The sequence below is a fragment of the Amblyomma americanum genome, chromosome 8 (assembly GCF_052857255.1).
Source record: "Amblyomma americanum isolate KBUSLIRL-KWMA chromosome 8, ASM5285725v1, whole genome shotgun sequence".
In the NCBI taxonomy this organism is placed as follows: Eukaryota; Metazoa; Arthropoda; class Arachnida; order Ixodida; family Ixodidae; genus Amblyomma; species Amblyomma americanum.
In genome coordinates this window covers 60289358-60313190 of record NC_135504.1, presented here as the reverse complement: position 1 = coordinate 60313190, position 23833 = coordinate 60289358, and the positions used below count along the sequence as shown (strand labels likewise).

Below are 23833 nucleotides of genomic sequence, written 5' to 3'. Positions count from 1 at the left end.
CAGCTTCATGACGTTACCACGGCCGGTCATCTTGGAGTCTCCCGAACCTACGACAGCGTGCGCCGCCGCTTCTTTTGGCCCGGTCTATACCGTTCCGTCCGCCGTTATGTGGCCGCTTGCGAACTGTGCCAACGGCGGAAAACGCCCTCGGTTCTCCCTCCCGGGCACCTTCAGCCGATTCCCATCCCCGTAGACCCGTTTTCCCGTGTCGGCCTTGACCTGCTCGGCCCTTTTCCGGTGCCTGCTATGGGAAACAAATGGATCGCGGTCGCGACGGACTACTCCACGCGCTACGCTATTACTCGAGCGATCCCAACCAGCTGCGCAACTGATGTCGCTGACTTTCTCCTGCACGACGTCATACTCCACCACGGTGCTCCCCGTCACCTGCTCACCGATCGCGGTCGCTGCTTTCTTTCCAAAGTGGTCGCCGAACTCCTCCGCTGCTGCTCCGTCCGTCATCAATTCGCCACGGCCTACCATCCGCAGACGAACGGGCTCACTGAACGTCTGAACCGTACCCTCACCTACATGATTTCCATGTACGTCTCCGACCATAACCGCGACTGGGACATTAGCCTCCCATTTGTTACATTCGCCTACAATTCTACGCGTCACGATACAGCCGGTTTCTCCCCTTTTTACCTTCTCTTTGGCCGCGATCCTTTGCTGCCCTTCGACAGTGTACTGCCCGCCACCGCCGCCACGAGTCCTTACGCTCGGGACGCCATCGCTCGCGCCGACGCTGCCCGTCTTGTCGCCCGCCAGCGGCTGTCGGCCTCCCAAATCGATCAGAAACGACGTCATGACTGTCGCCGTCGGGAAGTCACCTACTCTCCTGGCTCCCTTGTGTTACTCTGGATCCCTTCCCGCCGTGTGGGCCTTTGTGAAAAACTGATCCCCCGATATACAGGCCGTTATCAGGTCGTACGTCCGGTGACCGCGGTGACGTACGAGATCACCCCGCTACATCCGCCATCTCCGGCCGCTGCACCCCGCACCGACATCGTCCATGTGTCCCGCCTCAAACCTTACAACTCGCCGTCTAGCTGGCCTGTGTAGTGCGCACCGGGACGATGCTTTTGCCGCGAGGTGGGGGGGTCATGCTACGGACGCTGGGAGGACGACGAAGTGGTTGGTAACGAAGACGACGCTGAGGTGCGCGCTTGTGTGCTGAGAGTCTACTCCAAGCCATCGGTTCCTTGCGGAGCAGGTTACCTCTGCTCTTTCTACTGCTGCTTCTAGCCGCCACGTATCAATACTCTTTTTTAGTTTCGCACACGTAACGAATGTCAAGTTACTAGAGATCTCAAAGAACGCTCACCGTGCCACGCCTAAGCGGTAACTTATTTTTACAACAACAGATAGAGCACGAAGAGCCTCACTGGTGGCAGCAGGCCCCTTCGTAGAGACCGATAAAAGATACTACCCACTTTATGACAAAGTTAGCACATGGCATCGACGCCATCGTTACATTGAAATAAACGTGCATCTCAGCTCCCGAGACCATTATGCTCGCATATTTCTTCCATGCCTCCTTAAACACACAGATTTTGCACGCAAACTTTTGTGTCATGTTCAAACCGCTCAACATCTTTACGAAGGCCGCTCAGATGGTTCCGAACAGTGATCCTGAGCGATCATAATCGTTTCTCACAAATTAGATGAAATTTTTCGTGTAGTGCTGATAATAACATGGTGCTATCTTATTGGTTATCTTTTTACGAGGTGGGTATATATTTTGTGTTCTTTCCAATAAAGCTTTAATTGCAAAAAAAGCGCTCGTGTCGTGTATTGCCTCTTTCTTCCTTTGGTCCTTGTTCTTTTCAAGCTTACTTAACATCTTTTAGCAACTGCATTTTGATCGGCGTTATTCCTTTTTTTTACGTGTGTACATTTCACTATGAATGAAATTCAACTGGCCCAACTTCTCACCTTACTGCTGATATTAAGTTTCTTTTGGAGTATCAATGAAAGGAACATACTAAGCTTTACGGTCGCTGTTTCCTTACCTTGTGACTGGCGTAGAAAATGTTGTGTTAGCCTTTGAGACAGCACTGTCTAGAGATCTAGGGCAGTAGTCGACTGAAACAGGGGCCCTGGGTGGTTTTCTTCCGCTTGTAATTATTTCTGCAACACGACACACCTGATACACAGTTGTGATCAGTGTCGCAATACCAGCGCCCTGCGTGAGAGAGTGGATTTAACTCACGTTTGAGGCTTATGAGATTTATTTCGAACCACAGGCATTAGACTTCAGGAAAAGATTTGGTTTCCGGCGTCGCGTTTACAGATCCTTCCCTCCTTCATAAAAATGTTTGTGCTCGTATTGCGTATTCGGAATAATAATTGGTTTTTGGGGAAAGGAAATGGCGCAGTATCTGTCTCATATATCTTGTCCAAAGATATATGAGACAGATACTGCGCCATTTCCTTCCCCAAAAACCAATTATTACTATTATGATTAAAATGTAGAGTAAAAAAAGAATTTATTTGATTGCCTAAAGGTGCACGTATTGTTTCCAGCACACTACTCGATAGCGCATTCTGAATATTTTACTTCACGAGAAAGTAGGTTCCTACGAAGGTCACTTACAATTTTTTCGAACCTTGTGAATTCCAGAAACGTGTTCTAGCCTACGGGCGTTCCATCTCATTGGTAAGAATGGCTGTGAGCAACTCGGTATGTTGAATTAAACATCACACGCAGTGGATTGAAGAAAACGTGACGTATTTTATGAAGCCACGCGTTTCAAATTCTAGCTGAATTGGACTTCCTGACAATTTAGTACCCAGGAAAGACGAAACCAAACCAGCACAGTTTATTGAGGATCCTACCTGCATTAGCAAGCATGAAATTGTTTTTAAATCTAATAGTATCTGAGATATGGAAACCTAACGAGATAGCAAACATAAAAACGCTGTTTTTTTTTTCTCGCGCAAAGCCTCGGATTTGATGCCCGCGGTAAAAGTGCAACGAATGTTCTTAAAAATAAAATTATGACGAAAACCAATTCGCATGAACAGCGCTCCCCCGGAACGCTTTAAATGAGAAGAATCTTTTCGTTTGATTGGTTACAGTTTTAGAGTCCTAGCCCGCACAAAGATGCTCACTTTATTGAAGACTCTTTGGTAACTTCGGAAGAAGCTCTGCTAACTACTGCTACATATCATTGTTTGTAAGGATTTGAAGTAAACTAATAATCAGGACTCACCTTAGAATGGACTGACGGAAATAACACTGCCAGGAAGCACAGGCCTACGTACGGTCCCGTGATTGCAGAGTAAACCATTAGAAACATCTGAAATTACCACCAGGGAACTTTAGGCTCCACGTGAAAAGGATAGCTGGTTGCCAAACAGCAAACTAGATGGCAGCAGTACGATCTAAAACACGCGAAATGGGAGGGGAGTCAAGCGGAAAAATAATGATTTAGATTTTTGGCGAGGATATGAGGTGTCCAAATTTTTCTACACTCATGGTTACTGCGCTGGGTAACTCTGACTAGGGTAGTTTTTCTCTACATCCGTCGTTGAATATCTTCTCTGCACTCTTAGGGCAAAAATTTGCTGAGACAGATTTCTTTTTTGAATAGTCTGTCTGCTCGATTCACCTCTTATAGTTCATCTCCCAGATTATTTGCAGCACTATGAAAGGTTGAGTTTGATCGTCCAATCAGAGCCAAGGAAGACAACAAATAGTGCTTCGAATATTTGCGTAGTGTTGTTAGTGTTTTTCAACAATTATTGCAGTAATTGAAAAGCTAGTTCGGCATAGTGCTTTGAAAGTACAGGGAGCGTAGAATTCACTGGTAAAATTATCAAAGCACGCATGAACACAGCGCTGCGGAGGCTTGCTGCGAGGTGCTGCGCCTCCATTCTTAAAAGAAGCGGGTTTACATAGCGCAACACACAAAACAAGAAAGAACTGGCACCACAGTTATTTGTCTCGTGTGCCTTGTGTTTTGTCTTGTGCCTTGTGTGTTCTCGTCTTGTATGTTTCGCTGTATAAAACCGCTTCTAAGTATGTACAAAATTGCCCAGATTTCCGCCATAATCCATTCCTAAATACGGTGACCGCCGAGTCGGCCAAGTCTCCTGCGCACAGCGTATGGACACTGGTGCTCTTTCCTTCACGTGGAAAGCCGTCAGGCGGGTGGCCGTTATGACAACAAAGTGTCTCGAAAAAGAAGTCTGAAAGACTAACTCAACACACTTGAAGCATTCTGTAAATGTTTTAAACCTAAAGAGGGATATAAGGAGTATGAGTTGAATTTAAAACACTAAAGGCTCTTAAAATACGGGCCACTTACCCTTGTTACAGAAGCCATGTAAACCACCAGTGTGCTGTAAATTGTCGTGATTAAACCTAAAACCAGGGCTAAAAAAAGAGCGGTGCAATGCTTTATATAGTTTCTATGCAAGCAACAGCACGACAATGATGTCAGGATAGCCCAACATATTATTTGCAACTTTTCTCAGAAATAAGTCAGCCGTTTTGCGTCAGTTGTACTCAGAGGAACATTTCAGCTCAGAAACTGCTGAGTAGGTATTTGTTGCTTTATTTTGGAGTATTTTGGAGCAATTAGATGCATACCCGGAAGTTTTAATTTTTGTCTTGCTTTAGCAGCGACAGTATTTAATATACCGCGCATAACTCTGACAAGGGTGAGGTGGAAGATCGAGGAGACGCGGAGACTCCTGTTCTGGGTCTCACTTTTATTCCGTAGACAACCAGGATTTCCCGGCTTTGGGGAACCTCCTTTCTCGTGGGCAGCGATGTTTTATGAGTGCTGCACCTTTAATGTACTTTTTTTCAACGATCTGTATTTTACTGGATTTACCTAACAGCCAAAAGCTGGATTTACTCTATTTAGCTAACAGCCGAATGGACACCTTGTTGTCCTTTTCACCAACGCTGTCTTAGGTGTATAGCTTCCATTGAAGGCAGTAATTTTTTGCCAGAGGGTAAAGGTTCGACTACGATCTCTCTTCGTGGTTATTTATGGCTGAGGCTGGATTTTTGGAAAATGCTTCCAGGCACTGTTCTTGCTTTTTTACGTTGTGGTAACTTAGATCGGAAGAAGGCGACAGTATTACATGTGTCATTTCATTGTACGACCAGCGACATATAGTGATAGGCGGAGCCCAGTGTTTATAAATATCACTGCGCCTGTCTTCATACCAAAGCCACATGGTGGAGGATTTGCTTATTAATTTTTTAACTCCACGTGCATGTCTTTGTATGTAGTCACTTGTTACGATGGCCTCGGTGCAGAATTCTTCTATCATATGTGTCTGTTCGTTCGATGTTAAATGAAATGGCTAAAAGATTAGTAAAATGAAAAGTGACTGTTCACAACGCGTTTAATTCTTCAGAACATTATATCCAAATTATAGAAGCATTAAACAGTTGTTTCAAAGCCTTGTAAGAGTGCCTAAATATTGAATTACCGCAAGAGATGTCAGCGACAAAGAAGCACTGAGCACTGCTTTTGTGTGCATGGTTGAAGTGTGTCTCAGAAAACGCAGCACAGACACTATTGTTTACATCAACAGTAAGGTTTATATCGAAGTGTAGTGGGCTCCATTTCAATGATTGCACCGAACTGATATTTCAAGTGCAGTAAACGGTGCATAATTTTTCTTTCATCTTATCGGCTCCTCTTTTCTCACTCGTAGCCACGTGAATTTCCGCAGGTCTATATCCTTAGTGTAAAACGCTCTCATCATTAAATGGATTCGTTTTAAATATGAAGAGCAAGAATGAGTAATAAACTCACCAGCGCAACGAGTAATCAATAACACATGCTCATCAGCCCTAGGGTATACATGAGCGATGACATCAACGTACACGATTGTTGCTTGGGAATTAACTGTTGAAGACACTGTGCTGCAAGAAAGGAAAAGAATACAGATATCAGTGTTGCGATTGCACTGCTGTGTTTGTAGTCATGTAATGCTGGGAAGTTGACCATTTCAAGAAATGACAAAGACGTTCTCAACTCTGACTACGCCAAAGTAGACGCGCGGAGATGTCAATGGTGAATTTGTATTTGAAAAAAAAAAACAGATTGAATATTAGTGATGCAAGAGACTTGCTGTAAAATTACTAGAAAATCGGGTATTGTGTTACGCGGTTTACTGCACGAGTTCTGATATTGTATCGAGGGGACCCCTCTTACCAATAACGCTCATTGATGAATGTTGAAGATAGGATGTGAGCCTTAATAATAACTAATTTAATTTTATTCCTGTACAGGCTTTGTTATTTTCGCGCATCATATTTGCAGGAGTGTGGCTCTTAACCGAGAGGCCAGGAGTGGGAAGTAAGTACGAAGGGTAATAGAAGTCTAAATATATCCGAAAAATATAATTTGGTGTTGCTATTGTCGCACGTTTTCTTAACTCTGCGATGTTATGTTATAATATGCGCAGCCGTTCTTGCCGTGCATTGTAGGGATATAGGAATCAGTGGGTTGAAAAACGGACACTGGCAAAATGAAACAGAAAGCCTAAATGATTTGGCACTCAGTCTAGCAACTATGTTCACAATATAAGTCGAGAAGAAGAGTGGTACTCATTGCTTATATACGGCATTGATGGCGTAATGAAAGTACAGGTCTTTTGGAAATTTTACCCTGCGACCGATCTAAAAATGCGTCCTTTTTATAATCTGGACATATTCAGAAGTGGGCGTGATGACACGCAATGTTTTGAGGCGATGAGACAGCTGGTATCTCAATCGATGTGGTGAACAGCAGTGTGATAGTGCTTGGCCAAGCTGCATCTACGTTTTGGTAGCGTTGGCTGCCCGCAGGGGTTACTATGCTTGTCCGAGGTTTATGGCCTATACAAGCTGGCGATTGGATCCCATACTCGACAGATGTGGGCTCAGTACATCTTAGACCTCTGCTTTGTTATTTCTCTCATGACTGCCAGCGCCAAAATATGTTTATTCTTTCAGGCATAAAGCAAGTTCTCAGTTTTTATGTCAGGTTAATTCACTCGCCTCTCACGTCCTTGCAACACATCAAACAATGAGCATATTACTTCGCTCATCTGGGTACAGACAAGCCAGGCTTGATCAGCCCTGCCACGGCCGATATAAAACCAATGGCATCGATATACTGGCAGCCTGATTACGGATTATTGATTGTTTTCTTGCATGACGTCTACATAAACGTGGAATCGGCTGTCATGTAGTGACCAGGTATCTGAGGATAGTGACATGGAGCATCACGGTTAATTAGTTCTGCTCTATCCACCAAGGAATTGAAGGAAGCCAACATCAATATAAACCATGAAAAGCACAGCGGAATCATTCTAGTTCGTTACTAGTGGTTTTGATCAATCGCAAGTTAACCGTGTTAACGCCTTAGAGCCAACTGATCAGAAAGAAGAATCATTTTTGACCGTATAAAGTTTGGTGTCAGCAGACCCATATGCACTTTCCGAAACTATTCCTGTGTATGATTCCCATTCGTATTAAATCTGCCGTCAAGCAGACAACCAGAGGCGATTACTTTTCCGATGCAGGTATGCAAGATTTTTCAGCTCCAATCCGGCCGATTGAAAGCCTACTGTGGGCGAATGGCTTGCTTACTGCTACTATAGCTTGCAAGGTTTTTCCTGCCTGATCGTTACAAAAACATCAGTTAACCGTCCTGTAAATTGTATAGCACCGATCATAGTGGAACGCAGACCTACAGGCTTGTTCATTCTCGCCACGACCAATGACAAATGGCAAACTGACGGCAGTGTTGTTTTGGAAACCTCAACTTGCATGTCAGGGTTTTGTACACACAAGACCACAATTACCTTGTAAAAATTTCGTTAGACAGCCTATAGACTCTTAAAGTCTACACAATCTCTATAGACAAACCCTAGAGAACAGTCTATAGGAAATACAAAACCTATAGATAGTCTATTCACAATCGATAGATTTACGGCCATACACTTTTAGTAGACTTTTACAGACAGATTGTAGACTATGAATGGACAAAAATAAATATCTGTAGCAAAGAAATGGAGTCTATAAGACGTCTATAGACTGTCTTTTTTTTATTCGAGAAGTGTGCCTTGAGGCATAATTGGCACACTTCTCGAATAAAAAAAAAGACAGTCTATAGACGTCTTATAGACTCCATTTCTTTGCTACAGATATTTATTTTTGTCCATTCATAGTCTACAATCTGTCTGTAAAAGTTACTAAAATTATATGGCCGTAAATCTATCGATTGTCAAGACTATCTATAGGTTTTGTATTGCCTATAGACTGTTCTCTAGGGTTTGTCTATAACGATTCTAGACCAGTTCTGTAAGGGCTGACTAGATCGGACCTCAAGAAGCCAATGGAAGTCCGTTGCTGGCGGGACACAGGCATGCCAGATTTTCTGCCGCGCCAAGGCAGCAGCGGTTTTGCGTTAACAGGTACATTTTGTTCTAAATAGTTTTTTTACTGCTGGCACCCCCATTTACTTTTTCCAGTGGAACGGCGCTACAGGGAGTGACGAAGGCGAGCACAAGGGCACTACGCATAATCCATCCTCACGAAACCCAAATGGGTAGGTTTCATTCGGAATGTGAACCCTATTTAACCTTGCCGCACATATATGGGATCGATGCAGGATTGACGATGACAACCTCACTTATTCTTCACAATGCGCTGAAGAAGGTTTCATTGCGGCTGCCCCTGGCAAAATGGCCCTCGTGAGAACTATGTCAAGATATTGATGCTTCCTGCTGCCTGCTCTCAATAGTGAGCATTCTTTTCTAATTATATATTTGCCAACATGATGCCTGTATACAAAAAAAAAGGAAACGAGTTCTTTGTACCTCCGTCTAGTGAGCCGCAAGCATATCTTAGCAAATATTCATGTCAAAGTGAAGATTTTTTTTAATTTCATACAGCAGGACAAAGAGAATTTTTCTGTACGGTTCATTTTCTGGGCTGTACGAAAGTGGATTTCGCGTCAAAAGTTACAGAGGGCACTAAGAGTACTTACGTGCTTTGAATGTGAAGCCATTTTAAAGCTTCATTTCCTTTCTATTTTTATTTATTTTCATATATTTTCCTCCCTTTCTAATTACACACCTACTCATTAGCATGCAGTCATAAGGCAATGAATATACTGGGTTCACTTTTGTACACCAAGAAGTGTGCCCGCCTAGCAATCCCAAAGTCCTGGATTCAATACCCCGTACCTTCAGAAAATATTTAATTTTTCTCGGTCATAGTCACGTCATCTTGGATTTTTGGGACAACTGCTGCTGGTCAGCGGTGATGTCAGGTTTCGTTGCCAATGAGCCATAAAATGTTCTCGGACTAGTAATTTTCAACTGCTCACCTAATGCCGTCGACTTAATATCCATTCTATCACTCGTAAGTTCTGCCAACGGGAAGACGCAGAAAGTTGAGTATGGTGGCAGTGAATCTTGACTTTTAGATCGGCGTATTCACGCCTAAACACCTTCAAATAGGTTTTCTGTAGCTTACTGACTTTTTTCACAAGGTTGTACATTTGATCCTATTTTGCTATGCGCGAATTTAGTTTCACCTTTTTATAGTCAAACCACTTACCTCGTCGCCGCACAAACAACACCAGCCAAGAAGAGTCCAGTAAGCCCAGGTATGTTTATTAGCTCGGTTTTCACGTAGTACGGAACGATCTGGATTATTATTGAGAAGTAGGTGAAACGTTAGTGGGGGAAGAATAATTCGGGCAATTTCGGTCAATTCCTTAGTAATTAGAGGACAAGGTATAGCGCGAAAAACTGACGAAAGGAGAGAATAAAACATTAACTATACATCAACTGTCTGTACTAAGTTCATGTATATAGCATAACGGAATAAAGTCAGTTGATATACAGCGCTTGTGTTTTCTTCTAATCCTTCGTCCCCGTTTTTGGCGCTACTACTATGTCCTCTTAATCTAAACACCAACTAGCCCTGCTCTCTGCCTTAAATTTCTTTGTAGTAGTGTCGTTTCCTCTGGAGAGAAACGTTACGTGTAGTAAAACATCCGATAACGCATTCTGATTTGCGGGCGTTCTGCGTCGACTTTAGTTGAAGTTCCTGTTGCACTTACGGGATCACTTAGCTTACAAAATGCTCTATTCTAAGATATATCGGAAATACTTTTCCAGAGAAATTAACTCAATTAATACAGACATACAGAAGCTTCCTATTTTTTCGGAGCCATCTCAGGGCGTGGCATCTACGTGACACCAACTGATCGTACTGGAAGCCTGCCTTCATTATTTCTGTGCGCTTCCGCTGCCTTGGGATTAGAACAAAGACAACGAAAAGCAGAACATCAGGTTAACGACACGCTTCATTTTCTCTCTCTGGTGCTCTAACGTTCAATTCTAAGATAACCAAATTTTCCTGCTCGTTTTACGCCACATTGATTATCGTCGATCTAGAAACTTAAAAATATAAGCAGGCGCTGCTCTACATCCTCCACTGTCTTCCTGTCCATGTTCCTCCGTAAGCTTTTCGAGCACACGTCAAGCAATGTGCCCGACAGCACTTCTTTATTTCATTTGGAACAGCGCTTAATTTATGTCTCCATATATAGAATGAATACTTAGGACAGGTCGTCTCAAGACTGCAGCTTTAACCCAGATAATGCACCTAGATCGTGCGATGAACCGACCTCAGCGCTACGTTGAAGGCAATATTAATGCTTCGGAAGAAAATAGACGTGCAAGCTCCTTGTGAAAATTTTGTTGTAGGAATTTGTGCGCACGATTTTCCTGTGAATGCTCGTAACAAACTCTTATCATCATAATATTATAATTATCACCTTTATCTGGAGTATTACCAGGCAAACACCACCAGTTCTCAGTACAGAGTGCCTCCTTCCTGTTCCCGTCCAAATGTGCATACATGAGCCAAGGCTCCACATTATCAAGCGAGAAAGCGTTTGATTTCATAGGCCTTCTTATCCCAGACGATGGCTTTCGCAGATTATGAGGACTTCTATTCGCAAGAACGGTCAAATGACACATTGTTTGGTACCAACTCGGAAGCGTTGCAAAGCAAGTTTCAAGATAATGAACACCAAGAAGAGAAAGGTACAAACGAAGCGTTATTAGAGACGGTTAAGTTCTTGGTCTTTGCCATCAATCGCAAGAAGAACGTTCATCAGGTGCGCACGCAGAAACACGCAAAAAGAAAAGAAATGAATAAAAGGGACTGAACAAACACCCGCATGAAAACTGCGGAAATCTGACCGCCTCGGCAGCCAAGTAGATCGATCTTTGGTAAAGGTGAAGGTAGTGAAACCTCAAAAGATATATATTTGTGTTCTCGCAGTTGTTTTTCTTGTAATCGGCTCGCAGCGCTTTCTGTTTTGAAATCTCTGTGAACAATTTACTGTTCAAATTTGTAAGCATCGGTTTGCTCTACATGTTGTGATCCAGGTGAGAGCGGCCTGAATCGTGAATAGAGACGCTTCAGATCGTTAGCTCTTGATAGCTCGTTCCTTATTTCGCGCCATCGTAGTCGTCGGCAGTGCACTTGCCACTGGCCACGGTTGACAGGTGGCAAAGTTCTGAGAGAGAGAGCCCGCCAATAATATCAGAACAAAGGCAAATGGGAGAGACAGTGCGAGCCGACGGGTGGCCTAGTGGCTGGGGCCTCGGCGGTGGAAGGTGGTTGGCTCGAAACGAACCGCCGAACAAGGATAGGTACAAACGTGACCCGGGCCGATGCCTTGGCTTCTTTCATAGCTGTCACATACAACCTTTGTCCATAATATTTCGTGATTGAGCCCATTAAAAAAATACGTTTAACATTGAACTAATTTGTGCAGCACCCCTTCGAAATAGTCTCCCTTGCAGTCTATACACAGCTTCCAACGCTTCTTGAGATCTAGGAAACAGTTGGAAAACACTTCTTTTGGCAGGGCTGTCAGCTCCTTTGTCATGGCGTCTTGAATGGCCTCCACGCTCCCCATCCAGGGACCTTTCAGGGCTTTCTTCACAGGAGGAAACAGGAAAAAATCGCATGGGGAGAGGTCAGGTGAGTATGGCGGATGGGGAAGTACAGTAATGCTGTGCTTCTTCTCCTTCTTCTTCTTCTGTGGATGTAGGAAGAATGGAAAGTGGGAAGACACGGGCTTGTCTACTGAAGGGCTAGCCTCCACGCCCACTGCCTGCGTGTCGTAGAAGGAGGAGGGGGAGGGGAAAAAGATTGAAAGGAGAGGGCAGGCGCGCAGCCGCAATGATAATGTCATGTGACATGTGCTGCCCCCTCAGGCCTAGAGGCGGCCAGAGAGGCCGGTGGCCTCCAGGAAGGAGAGGAGGTGCCGGAAGACCTTGGCAGGATGGGGGCCGCCGGGGAAGAAAAGGCGGTCTGCTGAGCTGCAGGGGAGGCCCAAGGAACGATAGCCCGCATCCATGATAGGGAAGGCAGGGAAAAAATTTTTAATGACGACCGACGGTATCCAAATTTAAGAAAAAAGTACAGAAGAAAAATGTTGTAATGTAAACGTTTTCTCTTATTTTGGAGCATGCTCGTTTTTGTACTAGGTTCGTACGATTCTTTTATTTGTCTGTACGTCCTGAGTGTAAATGGTCTAACTTAGACCAGAAACTCGTTTTTTTTCCTTTCCCTTTTGCTGCATATGTATCCAAATATGTTGGCCTGCACGTGGGATGCTGTTGTACGCGAATACATTTGTATTGCTTTTATCTGTGAGATGCAACACATATATATATATGTAAAAACTTGCATTTAACATGACTGAAAAACCTTCACGCTGCAAATCAAACAGGGGCAAGGGCCTTGTCAAGCTGCTTGTAGCAGCTTTTTTGCTCTTGTCCCAGCATTCCTTTGTTACACGCGGAAGAATGCTGAATAAAGATTTGATTTGATTTGATGCTGGGCTATCTCCTCTGGGTAATTGCAGAGGGTGCACCCAGGGGAGACGGAGAAGCCAAGGCGAAATAGGATGTGCTTGGCGAGAAATTTTGTCACGCTGAGAGCAGTGTGCGACCTTGCGTCATCGTGGAGAAGGCTCCATTGTCCAGATGTCCAGAAGTCAGGGCGACGGCGTCGCAGTGCATCAATCATGTGTTGCAGCACGCTGATATAAAACTCCTAGTCCACCGTCTGCCCTTGTGGGACAAACACATGGTGTATGACACCTCTGACATCGAAAAAAACTATCAGCATCGTCTTTGTTTTGGTCTTCTGTCGCCTCACGTTTCTCGACGTCGGAAAGCTCGTGGATCGCCGTTCGGCGCTCTGCCTCCTTGTTTGAGGATCACTTTGAAAACACCATGTTTATTCTTCAGGGACGATGCTGTCAACGAATGCAGCATCCTTCTCTGCCTCGGAGACAAAATTACCGCTCACTGAAGGCCGCGTGTCTTTCTGGTTCGGTGTGAGGGAGTGCGGCACAAATCTGGCATTCAGCTTTCGTTTCCCCATGTGCTCACGCAAAATTTGGCGGCATGCTGTCTTACTAATGTCAAGAGCATCTGATAGCATGCAGACTGTAATGATGTGGTCTTGCTGTACGATTTCCCTGATCCGAGCCACGTTGTTTTCATTCCGTGAGGTTGAAGAGCGCCCCAGCCTTGTGTCGTCCTTCCACCGACGTTCTCCCCGAAACGAACCTCTTGTGCCACTTGAAAACTCGCGCCGGCGATAATGTATCGTTGCCGGAAGCGTCGCAAAGGAGCTCATACGTCTGTGCGGCTGTCTTGCTAAGCTTCACACAGAATTTTATGTGTACACGCTGTTCGAGGTGGACGTCCATCTTCCCAGATTCGCTCAATGTAGAATGCGCAGACGACTAGTGAGAAAGTATTTTTCTACATGTAGCGCCATCTAGCGGCTGCCATAACAATTAACATAAATAGCGCAGGTTAGCCCGAAAAGGTGGCACTACACATACACAACAACATTTGTTTTGGGGAATCATTTCTAGAGAAGAAAATAAATCAGTCTTGGTACTTTATGGACAAAGGTTGTACTTCGCTGTTTGTTGATATGCGTCTCCGCACGATAGTACTCATGGCTAGAGTTCACCCCGTGCAACCGGATCACAGGTGTTTGCGGAATGTCTTGACGCAACTAAGCACTGTAGGAGGTCGATGATCACGTGAGGTAAGCAAGTTACGAACTTATCTGCTACCTACAAAGACGTCTACTGCGATAATGCCCAGAAATTTTCTCGCTGCATCTGTTATTGCGGAAAACATTAAACAGTATCGAAAACTCACTTGATCAATACTTTTAACCGCTCCCAGCAGACCTGGGTCACATCCACGGTACCAGATCGTCAGTGCCGCTCCCATTGAGAGGCCCGCAAAGTACATCACGACAAGTAGTACAGAGCCGGTGATCACGGTTCTGCACAACAAGAAGAGTACTTCGTCTCAACGAGAGTATTACGTTACAAGCCGCCGCGGTGGATTGGTTATGATGTTGGGCTTCTGGCCCGAAAGACACGGTTTCAGTCCCGGCAAAGGTGGTGTATTTTAGTGGAGGCGAAACGCTAGAAGCGTGCTTAATGTTTAATGTCAGTGCACGTTAAAAGAAATCAAGGGGTCACAATTATACAGAGCCTTCCACACCAGCGTCCCCCATTGCTTGAGTTGCTTTTGGACGTTAAGCCCCATAAACACAAACCCTAATATGTTACAAATTTCAGGTAATATTTAAATTCTCATGTGACATTTAAAAGAGTTCGCGGTACTCGCCTAAAGGTGGCTACTAGGCTACGCTTTAGTGATCATCGGAACCAAATATTGGTGCGCTATATAAAAAAAAGGCCGCCACCGTCTGGAAGACGTTGAAGTAACGAGCGTTAGCTTTATTGGCCGTGCGTAAAACGAAAGTATCTCCGCATCTAGCGGGGCCAGTGAAGAAAACCCTGAGCGGTTCGGAAAAGTAAACAAACTTTTCCACCTAGCGGAGCGATCAACGTCTAGCGCCATCTATCAGAGAAATTACGATGCACGTCTGCCCGTTGTCGAGTTGCGCCGCCAGGTTGCGCCTCCTCAGGATACGTCCCAAACGGAACTTGCTTCGTTTGGGGGGTCAAGGTGGACTGAGAATTCGGCTTGCGGTGCTATATGGTAACACTTCAATTAGTAACTGCATGTATACAATGTTCACCTGTTATTCAATCGTGGTTTTATTTCTATAACACAACCCGTAGGGCTTTATTTGTCTAGCAAATTTGGCACGCAGCTGTCCCCGGATAGGTGCCCTTGTTGTCGGAGAATATATAGCGGAACGAATGCATGCATTCTAGGCGGTGCTACCAGTCTCATTGCGAGATGTACTGTTGCCACATAAGACACGGTGATCTCACGGTGGTAGTGAAACCCCACGAAATCTGGAAACGTGATGAGCAGTTGCTACCACAGATGGCGCTGTGATCTAAGGGTGGCAGCAGACCCCACGAAATCTCCAAACGTGATACGAGCTAACGCTCTTCTAACACACGGCTGACAACCTGATAGGCACATATGCTAGACGTGTGCAAGCGCACATGCCAGCGTGGGCAATTTTAGGCCCTGCAAATTTTCCGGTATGTCTTCGATGAAGATGCGTTAGTGGAACGGCGCTTATGGAAGCTTATTCGTGTACAAGGTGAACGGGCATGTGCCAGACTATTTGCGTCAAGCCCTTTCTATGAAGACTGTCCCTGATGATGGGTAAACGGAATGTAAACATCTCCTCGGTACCTTCGAGCGTCCTTCAGAGTTCTTGAAGCCAAGAGTCTCTGGGCAACCACTTGGTCCAGGCACAGCCGGTACATCGCAATCGCCGACGATCCCCATAAGCAGGACCAAACGTTCTCATCACTTCTGAAGTCGAAGCTGAGGCTGCCAGGACAAAGAATGTTTTTTTTTGGCCCTTAATTTGTAAAATGCTTACAGTTTTTTTCGCGACAGAACGCGACTTAAACTGATAAAGACGGGAGACATTAAAAATTTTCACGTTGTATATTACACCTGATTAAGGTGCTGAAAACACAGACGTCAAGTCAGCAATAAACCCATTGCCTAAATAAAACCATTTCTTCAACTGCTAAGGTTTCTGTGCGCGTTTTCAATTCAGGAATGAATTTTCTACGTCTATCGGAACCATGCAGAATGAGTTCTAGACTTTTTGCCACACCTCTGCCGACCCGAAGTGTATTCAACCTAGAATGGCTGCAGTTTTGCTCAGCTAAGCGTGGTTTAGCGACATGCTCCCGACGACGTCGACGGCTCCGGCCGACTCGCTCCGTCCATAGGGAGAACAGCAATGTGAATGCAGCGAGAGCTCTGCTGGCTCCTTTTTCCAGCAAGCTGCAAGTCACGTGGTTACGTTGCCAAAGTTGTCCAGACTGTGGTCGGCGCAGTTTTCGGCACGGCTGCGGCGCGTGACGAGTGACGTGATATGTCATGTGGCTGCCACACCTCCACCGCTTCTCCAGTTGAAGGTCAAATTGCAGCGCCTACGACCTTGTCTTGACTAGGGCAGTAAAGCTTTCGCTTTAATAAAAAACACTTGTTCATGAGAGTACTTCTTTTGCTATGCATGGGGATACGCAGCAGCTTTTCTCTACTCGGAAGCAAGCAGCCGCGCAGCGCTAGCTATTTTCATAAACGCTGAATAAGCAAAGGACCAGAGCGCTGTTTGCAGTGTCGAAGTCACAATGAATCGTAATACTTACTCTGCTACGTACTCTTTTACATTCAGGTCACCCGGTGGCTGAACTGACGAGTTTGACGAAAATGTTTCAACCATGATCTTCGCAACAAGTGCAGTTGGGGCGGTCAGTATTACTAAGAGCTGCATGCAGTCCGTCCACACTACACCGCGGAGCCCTCCCTGGAGTGTATGAAAAAAAAAATGTGAGGATCAGAAAATATGCGGTAGGACGGCAAGCTGTTGCGAACTGTTATTCAAGCAATAACATTTTTTTGTTGTTGTAGGCAATGTGACGTAATCAAACACACTGCTGTTCGTGAATGCAGAATAGACATTTTAATATTGGTGCGGCTTGAATAAGGATGGAATAGGTAGCTAACTTAAAGGAACTATACTGTGTAAGGTAGTAAGAAGTCTGGGTACGAATGTAATAACTGAAAAGTCAAATCATGTGATAGAGGCGCACAGATGTCACTAAATGCTTAGGTAATGTTTGAACTGAGCATAAAACTTAACCGTTCCGACGTATTATACAGCGGCAGATACTAGCGAATTTGCTAAACGATTCGGCACAATTTCCTCGCTGGTAGCTCAGGCTGAAGGGTCCTAATGCAAGGAATCTCTACTTATGGCGCAACGGCTGCTTTGACCAAGAAGCGCCATGACACAAGCAGCTTTGACTACTCAAGGTGAGGTCAAAGACAATTTTCGCAAGCATTGCACCTGAGATTAGCCGCGCACCAGGTCAGTCAGAACGTTTTACTTATCGCATCACCTGTGGGTACCAGGTGAAACTGGGGATCAAACCCCGAACTTGCCGAAGGCTCGAACTGCTAGGCCCCGACTGTAGACAGAAATGAAGTGCACTAAAAATATCTCAGTCTTCTGACATTTAAAATTCTTGCAGTTAAACAGCACTAATTATAATGAAGATGATTTAGTTCTGCGAAGAAAGATTTGCAAAATAGCGGCACGTCTACTGGGTTGTGTGCGTCCGAGACAGGGCCGAATAATAATTTTTCCAAGCATTTCAAAACAAAGTAGCTGAGCGCCTGTCAGCTAGACAGCTTGTAGCTGTTGAAAAACCAGTCGACAAGCGTTGGCTGCTGCTGCTGTTGCTGATAGAAAGAATGAAAAAGAACGTGCACAGGCCTGCCCACTGGCTCAAGCCGAGCCACAATCGCTGCCACGTGCAGAAAGTGGGAGAGTTGAAAGACGGGAGAGTAAAGAGTGAAAGAATAGACGCGCGCTATAACGCCCCAGGCCGATCCCGGAGGCTGTGCAATACCGGGCAAACCTGAGGCGGAGGGGAAGCAAGCTTCAAGCACTCCGCCAAATTTCCAGAAATAAGTTTAATATCTTGGATCCAAACAGGACCCGTAGCAGATATCAAACCAGGTGACAAACGGTGGGGGGGGGGGGGGGGGGGGGTGGGAGGAATCGAACAGGCTATCCATAACTACAGCGCAAACGACAGGACAGAGATGAAGAAGGGACGCCACACAGCGCTGTGTGGCGTCCCTTCTTCATCTCTGTCCTGTCGTTTGCGCTGTAGTTATGGATCATCGTAAACACCAACTCGCCCAACAAATGCTTTTGTCGAACAGGCTACCTCCGACAAACCAAGCGGATGCTCAAAGCCAGGTACAAAGAAGTAGTGGTCGCCGTTGTAGTCCGCACTGCACCTGGCCCTTGATTGCATCCACTTAAATGATAATAAAGACCACGTGACCACAATGGACACATTTTTCCAGTTGCGCCTGCGCGCACGCCTCGAAATGCATTATTGTAGCGGGATAGTAGCCTTAGACATGATAGAATATCGATGGAAGAGAAGGCAAAGTTTTTCCTTGCCAGGATAAAAATCCTCACCTATACAGGGCGTTTCGCGTAACTTGAACGAAACATTAAAAAGAAGTGGCGCACCAGGGCTAGATGAAACCAACGACATATTATTTCCTCTCTTGCGGCGCTCCTCAGAGTATTTTTTTAAATTCATGGGTTATGGCTTATGGGGGTTTAACGTCTCAAAGCGACTCATGCTATGAGAGACGCCGTAGTGAAGGGATCCGGGAATTTCGACCACCTGGGGTTCTTTAACGTGCACTGACATCGCACAGTACACGGGCCTCTGGGATTTCACCTCCATCGAAATTCGACCACCGCGGCCGGGATCGAACCCGCGTCTTTCGGGCCAGTAGCCGAGCGCCATAACAACTCAGCTACCGTGGCGGCCTTTTTAAATTCATCGTGATTAGTTGATTAGTTAAGGTTATTTATGTAAAATATTTATTATTTATTTTAACGTCACTACGAGAAGTCCTTTAGCTGTTTGTTCATCTGATTAAACAGATATAATGATCTTTTTTTGTAAGCACAAGGCTGCGACTTCCAAAATACTTTTCTCCTCTTTGCTCTGATTGGCCCCTTTAAAGCATTAGTACGGCCTTTCGTTTCTATAATATTTGATGCGGAATTTTAACGGAAACATGCGTGCCGATTCAAAACCCCTCTTTATTAGAAATCAATGTAATGTCTAAAAAGTTTTTATATAAAAATTTGAGCACCTTGCTTATCCCCTTTAAAGGAGTTAGCTGCTGGGCTAGTTGGTTTTCAGACATAAAAAAATGATATTAGTGCCAAGGCGTACTTCTTGTATGTGGTACGTCTTGGCGCTAAAATGCTTGTAATATGCCTATCACCAAAGTATAAACGCGTCAAAATTGGTATCTGTCACCACCGAAGACACCTACCAGTGCTGTGTAAAGCGTCCCCGACAATCCTATCCCGACGTTGCTCCAGAACAAAGAAGCCTTGAATACTGAAAGTAGAATAAACGTGATCAGAATTCCACGAAAGTAACAAGCTGAATATTGACGAGGTCATTCCCGGAACCATTTCTTTACGACAATATAATAATAAGGTATATGTGTTAATATATATATATGTTATATATGTAATATTATAAGGTATACGGAGCCCCGTATCACACAGAGGTGCTTGCTAATTGAAGTGCAAGGTCATTCGTAAATTTTTCTGTCTTTCTTTTGTGCAGTCAAATCGCCATCACCGCTCCTCCTCATTTCTATTGGGGGGGGGGGGGGAGCAGTATTGATGTAAGAAACTGTCAGCACACCGCTTGACTGACGCAAGCAGGAGCTCGTCTTGTAATTCTTAAGCAAGAAAAATTCGCAAAAAAAGACAGGGATGAGAAGAGTACAGGGGCGGGAATTATATCAAGCTGACGATCCGTTATGTCTTGAGCTCCTGAGGGGTCTTCGTTGGCACCTGTTCTGTTCAACAAATACAGAGTTACAACGGAGTACCCCTATCATACAACGATAGCCCAGCGTTGTCCCAGTCGAAACCGTTTTAAGGCACCAACGGCTGCTGCAATTTTTGCTTGGCTTGGAAGTGAAAGCAATGGTAACTGGCTCGATAGTTCCACAATGATCAGTTCACTAAACGTGATAACTGCTCTTTGGCTCTTTTAAGTAACTTTTTAGGCTTCTAACGCGAATGAACATTCATATGATGCACCCCCTTTGCCATAAGTAACCGAGAAACCAGGTTTGCTTATTTCTTACTCTGAGCCCCTAAGTCACTTTTACGCAACAAAAAATCTCGAAAGGTGCGGACAGGGTTCTCATTAACTTACACGGATTTAAAGATTAAAGGCAGGCTGGAATGGTTTACCGTCAGCTTGAGGCCATTCTGAGCTTCGAGAGTATGATGCTTCGAGGTGAAGCGGGTCAAGTACTTTTGCGCTGGCTTTTAAAATGAAGACATAATTGTAGAATAAAGCCGCGACGATGTTCAGGCTTCACCTCACTGCAAAGGAAAGGCGTGAAGGATCTCGTTATGATGTCATGGTTGCCGAAATTTCAGGTTTTCACTTCCTTCCTAGACATCCTAACACAGCCAAAGAACGCTCAATGAGCTTCACTTTGGGTGGCTTTGGTTTTCTTCAATCAAGCAACGGCTACTTCGCTATAAACGTAAGGCCGCCGCACATGACGTCATTATTGGGACCCATGCCTGCAGTTGTGCACTGCGGAGAAGCCTGAACACCAACGCGCCTTCATTTGGAGATTACCTCACCATCTGAAACGCTAACACAAGAAGAGCGAATTTTTTGCTCCAAGTTTCACGCTTTCAACAACTTTAAGCTCGTCAGATTTGGAGCACACTCAGTTTCCCTTTAAGAGCTGCGATGAGCGCCCTGATACACGGCTAAGTAACACCTGTGAGTACCATTAAGATACAGTTGTCAATTACTTTTTCCCTCAGAGATATTGGTAATCTCCAATTCATGATCTGAGAGAACCTGCCATATGCGCTCCACCCCATTAATCTTTCTTCTAGTTATTTCCCTCTCATGATCCGGATCAGCGGTCACTACGTGCACTGAGTAGGCGTATTCCGTTGCCACTTCCAGCGCCTCACTACCAACTGCAACCTGCCGTTCCCTACTGAGACCGTTGAAATTTACTTTGGTTTTCCGTAGATTAAATTTTAGACCAGCCGGTGCACTCTGCTGTAATAAATAATTGATCGTGCATTGTCAAGATCCCTCAGAGATTAGCAAGGCAGTATCAATGGTGAATCGCAGATTGCTAATGTATTCTCCATTACCTCTTATCCACAGCTGTTCCCGATCCAGGTCTCTAAATACTCCTGTCGATTACCTTATTGATTTGCTTTGATTTGCTTTGATTAGCTGTGATTACCTTATTGATTACCTTATTGATTACTCCTGCATGATTATTAACTTTGATAGATCTTGCGGTTACCCTATATAACGATTCTGCTGCCTAATTGTACAACAAATTCCTTAATGATTGCTGCGATATTATCGTACATTGCTTCAACATTAAAGTCACCGTTCTTTGTAAAGGGGAAAATCAGTTAAGTAGCGAGATTCTGAATTCCTCTACTTTCCCACTAACCGCTAACTCGATGATGGGCTTTTGTCTAACTGGTTTCGTCGGTTCCCTCTTCAAGTCTTAGCTAATTCAAGAGCTTACCATCCTGTGGTCACAGAAACGCACCTATGCGCCGACGTTAATATTCTCTACTATGCCAGGTTGAGCGCATAGTAAGAAGTCTAGTAATTTTTAGTCCCACCATTCGGGCTCTTCCACATCCACTTCTTGTTCGCTCATTTGCGGAAGAATGTATTAATGATCCATAAATTATTTCTCTGTGCGAACCATACTAATACCCCCCTCCTGATATTCCCGCAGAATATTCTACAGTCACCCACTTCTTGGTCATCATCCTTCTTCTTGCCTACATTGACATGAATGTCGCCTAACAGTACAGCATACCGTGATTTTACTTTGTTATTTGCCGATTCCACGTCTTCATAGAAGCGACATGTTTAAAAACTTTGCGCAGAAGAACACAGGACGGGAGGGAGAAACACGCACACACACTCGAGCGCTCGTGTGTGTGTGCTTGTTTCTTCCTCCCGTCCCGCGTTATTTTGCGCAAAGTTTTTAAATATGTCGCTACACCAACTGGCCCAACGTTCTACCCTATTGAGCTTCATAGAAGCTTTTAACGGTCTGGTCATCATGGCTGGATATAGGCGTAGAGGCCTGTACCACCCTTGGTTTGTACCTCCTATTAACTTTGATTACAATACTACCACCATCTTGTTAATACTGCAGCATTCTCGTATGTTACCAGCTATATCCTGATTGATGAGGAATCCCACACCTAGTTCTCGTCTGTCCGATGGTACACGATAGCCTAGGACGTGCCCGCCGTTTAGGTGTGTATACGCTCCACCTGTCCTCGTAACTCCACTAAGCTATATGATATCCCATTTAATCTCCGCTAGTTTCTCTAAAAGCACAGCTAGAGTAGCCTCAGTGGATAAGGTTCTAGTGCTAAACATTGCCACGTGCAGTTTCCAATGGCGGCCTATCCATAGCCAGAGATTCTTAGCAACCTTTGCTGCCTCACAGGTCTCGCCGCCGCATCGGTCAGTTACTCTGCAGCCGCTGGGTACAGGGGGCCGAGGGTTAGTTGGTATATTCATCTAGGAGGTTGTGGCCAAGTACGTACCACACCAGAGAGGCAAATCCTGTTCTGGTGAGGGAGTGCTCAGTCGTTTCTGTCATTAAGTTCAAGCCGCACCCCAAGCCTTGTTATACTATTCCATAGGCACACAGACATTTTTATCCGGTGCAAAACTGCGTAGCATCGGGATTCAAAACAAGTTTTCCTTTCCCATGAGGCGCATGCTCTACCTCTACGACATCTCTATGCCAGCGAAATAATTCATCAACATAATTGCCTAGGTGCGTGGCCGCCACCTGCTATGGTCGGCAGATGGCAAAGTGGAGACTGAATCCTCCGCTTTACGATTAGAACATAAGAGGCAGACGGATGAGAGTGGGTGGTAGGCAACGATTGGCCGTGTGAGTTTGGAGGTTATGGCGAGAGAGGAGGAATGCGCCATCAGCGCGTGGTTTCACGGTCGAATGCATGGCTATACGGCTAAACAAAAGAGGTATCATCTTTTGCTGATAAATGAATTAAGCCGTTAAGCCTAGCTCTACTAGTTTGTTATGGCTACGCGTGGCAAGCAGTATGACGTTCAGATTGTACCTGTGGCAAGTGTGAGCGATGCTGCGAAGATGGAGATGGCGGCAGCACTTTGCTGGAAAGAGACGAAAACGACGAAGGAGGTACAATTTGCAGAAAGCGCGTGAGGAATAAGCAACCTCACACTGAGGTACCGACCACTTTAAAGTTGATTGTTTACCTAAATGAAAACTGTAATGTGTAACAGACAGTATTTCTATGAGTGGCGATACTAATCCTCTTTCTTTCCTCGAAATGTACGACTTTGATCAAGTTTTTAAATATACTGTTGTATTAAGATATCAAATGTTGTAGTATTTTGTACAATCCTTTAATTTTCCTTCTAATATTTTGAACTTTCTGTTGTGCTGATTGCCCACCTGCTGCGGTCTTGTACTGAGGCTAGCAATATTTAAAATAAATAGATGCTTTCTTGTGCTAACTTCAGATATCTGACAGTGCTACATAGAATCTAGCAATGACCCCACCCGTTTGCTGTGCGATGTCAGTGCACGTTAAAGAACCCCAGGTGGTCGAAATTATCGGAGCCCTTCAATACGGCGTCCC

At 44.9% G+C, this 23833-nt stretch overlaps 1 protein-coding gene and 1 pseudogene across 1 annotated transcript in view; both read right to left on the bottom strand.

Annotated features, from left to right (window-relative positions):
• The window catches only part of LOC144102417 (sodium-dependent multivitamin transporter-like), a 52775-nt gene that overhangs the window by 13729 nt on the left and 15213 nt on the right, over nucleotides 1-23833 (bottom strand). The window contains exons 3-12 of the mRNA XM_077635697.1: nucleotides 23291-23342; nucleotides 19423-19490; nucleotides 16692-16849; nucleotides 15715-15855; nucleotides 14242-14371; nucleotides 9584-9672; nucleotides 5784-5893; nucleotides 4314-4381; nucleotides 3216-3302; nucleotides 2013-2185 (exon numbers count right to left, since the gene is read on the bottom strand). Coding sequence (XP_077491823.1) covers nucleotides 2013-2185; nucleotides 3216-3302; nucleotides 4314-4381; nucleotides 5784-5893; nucleotides 9584-9672; nucleotides 14242-14371; nucleotides 15715-15855; nucleotides 16692-16849; nucleotides 19423-19490; nucleotides 23291-23342 — 1076 coding nt within the window. The remainder of the gene's footprint in view (nucleotides 1-2012; nucleotides 2186-3215; nucleotides 3303-4313; nucleotides 4382-5783; nucleotides 5894-9583; nucleotides 9673-14241; nucleotides 14372-15714; nucleotides 15856-16691; nucleotides 16850-19422; nucleotides 19491-23290; nucleotides 23343-23833) is intronic.
• On the bottom strand, nucleotides 17931-18028 carry LOC144102890 (U2 spliceosomal RNA; annotated as a pseudogene).